Below are 3,100 nucleotides of genomic sequence, written 5' to 3'. Positions count from 1 at the left end.
CTTAGGCAACAGCGAGAGGATTAAATTGATTAAGGACACGGACACACAAGAAAATTATGGGCGAGGAATATTTTTTCTCTGTCCTAACTTCCAATCTTCTGACTTTTCTGTTTTGAACACAGTTTACCAACATTGATCAACTGTTGGATTTTATCGCCCAACCAAATGGAGTACTGCTTATCAGTAAGTATTTTCATGAGCTAGGAAATGCAAACTCACGAGTTCACATAAGGTCTTCGACTGAAGTTTTGTTATTTCTGGAATTACAAAAGATCTATAAGAAGCAATGAGATAAATCATCACAAAGACAACTACTTAACTGACTGAATCACTAAATAATGGTGTTGTTACATATTAGCATTGTAAGCCACTATGATACTACTGAGACAAGTTTGGAAATACAAACTAAAAAGGCAAAGAAAGACAAGCTAACTTCTCTAGTTAACTATAAAACTGTTCTAATGGCAAGTCAATTACTCCCTAACCATAAGACTTATACATAGTTCTTATATCACCTCATTTTGAACAAGATCATTTTACAAGGTTTGTAGCAGATGTTCTGATTGACTCAATTCTCTGAAGCCTGATTTGCTCCCTAAATTTAGCTATGAACTGATCCGCCTTCTTGTCAACATCAGTAACACTCTCAGTTGCCTTCTCACTAACATTCTTGTTTGCTACCTCTTCATTTCCTGTGCTCTCTTCAAACCAATCATCTGAGTCCTCATCAGTTTCCACAACTACCTTTTCAACAGACAACACTTTCTTCTCTTCCCCTACAAACTCCATCACTGCTGGCTTTGATACAAAATGCGACGTTTCATTCATCAGTTTATCGACAAAAGTTTGTTCAATATCCTTATTCTTTATTCCCTCTGCCTTTCCATTTATAAAATCTTTACCATATAGTACTCTTGCTCTAGCAGCTCCAATGAATGGCCTAATTGTTCGAACAGACTTCCCCTCAAACGACACACTCCTACTACTTCTCCTCAGTTCCTTATCAGAAGCAGCCTTGTCATCTATAATTATAGAGCTTGATTTCAACAGAGTAGATTTTTTAAGAATAGGGGTTGGTGGTGGCAGAGGAGGTGGTGGCGGAGGCGGAGGCGGAGGAGAGGACTTGAGAAAACTCTTTTTCCTTACTATATTGTCATCAATATTGGCTTCAGATTCTGATGAAAATGGAAGTACTGAAGAGGAAAACTTTCTTGGAGATGAAATTTTGGATAGTGAAGGTGAAAGAGATTTTGGTGAAGTAGTTGAGATAGATTCAGGAACAGGAGATTTCAAACTCCGAATTGGCAAAAGCAATGGCTTTTCATCAATTCTTGAACCAATTATACCTCTGTGTTTTTCAAGATCAACAGAGTTTTCATTAGCTACAACTACTACTGGTTTACCACTATGATACTGATAATTATTCCAAGTCTGAACTCTGTTTTCTTCAGATACAGAATGGTTTTCGGCCTCATCATCAAAAAAAGATGAAACCTCAAGTAATCTAGATTTAACATTATCAAACTTTGAATCACTACAGTATTCATTTTCTGTTTCATCTTCACTTTTTTTGCTGAATAAGCCGTAAGAAACAGCTATACCAACTAATATAAGCTGAAGAATTTCCCAACTTCCAGTATGTAGAGATTTGCTGATAATTTCAGGAGCTTCCAAAGGAAAAAGTGGAAGTACAACTAGAAGTATCAGAACTAGTATAGCTTTAAAGGAAAAATGATAATAAAACTTACTGCTAGAATTTGCATGGTTTGCTGGAACATTAAAGGTTAATTTCTGTTGTTTTGAGATGTAATTAGGAGTTGTAAATGTGTCCTCCATTGAAAAATTGGCTTGGGTTTTGGATCTTGTTTTATGTTGTAAACTGTGAAAAATAAGATGAGAAGATGAAGAAGAGAAATCTTAAGGACTAAGTATGGAAAAGGAGAGTGATGAGAAAAAGATTTTGGGAGGCGTGACATGATTTGAAGACCATGCTTTCCCTTTCTCCTTTAACCATTCCACTCTTTTTCCTGTTTTACGTCTAGTGTTCATTATTTGCATTGCGCCCTATTAGATTCGTATTCGCGCCAAGAAATTTCAGAGTAAAACATTACTCAGCAATTCCGTACCCAAGATTCAAATTTAAAACTTCTGATTAAAGATGAAGGAGTACTTATCACCCATCACAATACTTGTTATGTCAATTTACTATTAATCGTCGATACGAAGGGGTGAAAAAGAATTTGTTGATTTGGTTGAAAGTTGAAAATGAAGCTTATTTTACAAGTAATTGTCGTTCTCCCAAAAAGAACTTAGTACTCCATTAGCTACTACGATTCACTTAGGAAAAAGAATCATTTGTTAAAGTGCCTTTAGTTTCTAGTACCTTCATTAATAACTAAATTAGACAAATAGATTGCATAGGTCAGAAACATGGCTTTTGAGAATTGAAGCACTTCGAAGAATAAATAAATAAATAAATCAACAAAGTTTAAGTTTGATGAAAGCTCGTGGTTTAAAGTTGAAATTCAAAAGGTTGCCAATGAAAACATGTAATGGAATAGATTCTCCAGCTTTCTCAACTTTGAATTGTTGATTTGCGCGTTTTGGAAAGACTGAAACTCCTTCCTCCCAAAGTTACAAGCCAATTGTATCTCCGCTGATCACAAGTTACTCTCAATTTTAACTCCTCCGGCTTTGGCGTAATTGGTAAAATTTTTGCTATGTGACTAAGAATTAACAAGTTCGAGCTATGAAAATAGTCTTTTGTAGAAGTGCATAGTAATACTGCATATAATAGATCCCTATATTTTAATCTTTTTCCGAATCCCGCATATAGCGGGAGCTTAGTGCACCGAGCAAAACTTACTCAGCTCTGTTTCTCTGCCTGCCTGCCTGCGTGTCTGTCTTATCAGCCATTCCCCTTTTCTTTTCCTTTTCAGTTAAGTCTGTCTAATGCCTTTAAGATGATTATGATAACAAAAAAAGCTACTAATATTCGGATGGTATTGATTTTTAGGAGTATAAGTTGTAAGAGATTATGGATTTGCCATATATTTTGTGTTAAGTATAATTGTATGTTGGTTGCTATCGTTAAAAGATT

The 3,100-nt window shown here is 35.4% G+C and overlaps 1 protein-coding gene across 1 annotated transcript; it reads right to left on the bottom strand.

Annotated features, from left to right (window-relative positions):
* Nucleotides 1-292: 292 nt before the first annotated feature.
* Nucleotides 293-1,992, bottom strand: LOC104087908 (uncharacterized). The gene has a single exon (XM_009592485.3). The coding sequence runs from the start codon at nucleotides 1,834-1,836 to the stop codon at nucleotides 532-534; it is 1,305 nt and encodes a 434-aa protein (XP_009590780.1). The 5' UTR covers nucleotides 1,837-1,992; the 3' UTR covers nucleotides 293-531.
* Nucleotides 1,993-3,100: the final 1,108 nt, after the last annotated feature.

This window comes from Nicotiana tomentosiformis, chromosome 6 (genome assembly GCF_000390325.3).
Source record: "Nicotiana tomentosiformis chromosome 6, ASM39032v3, whole genome shotgun sequence".
In the NCBI taxonomy this organism is placed as follows: Eukaryota; Viridiplantae; Streptophyta; class Magnoliopsida; order Solanales; family Solanaceae; genus Nicotiana; species Nicotiana tomentosiformis.
This window is presented reverse-complemented; position numbering and strand designations above follow the sequence as displayed.

Bases quoted from the DNA above. Each gene is read 5' to 3' on its own strand.
- LOC104087908 (XM_009592485.3), bottom strand. From the start codon at position 1,836: ATGGAGGACACATTTACAACTCCTAATTACATCTCAAAACAACAGAAA.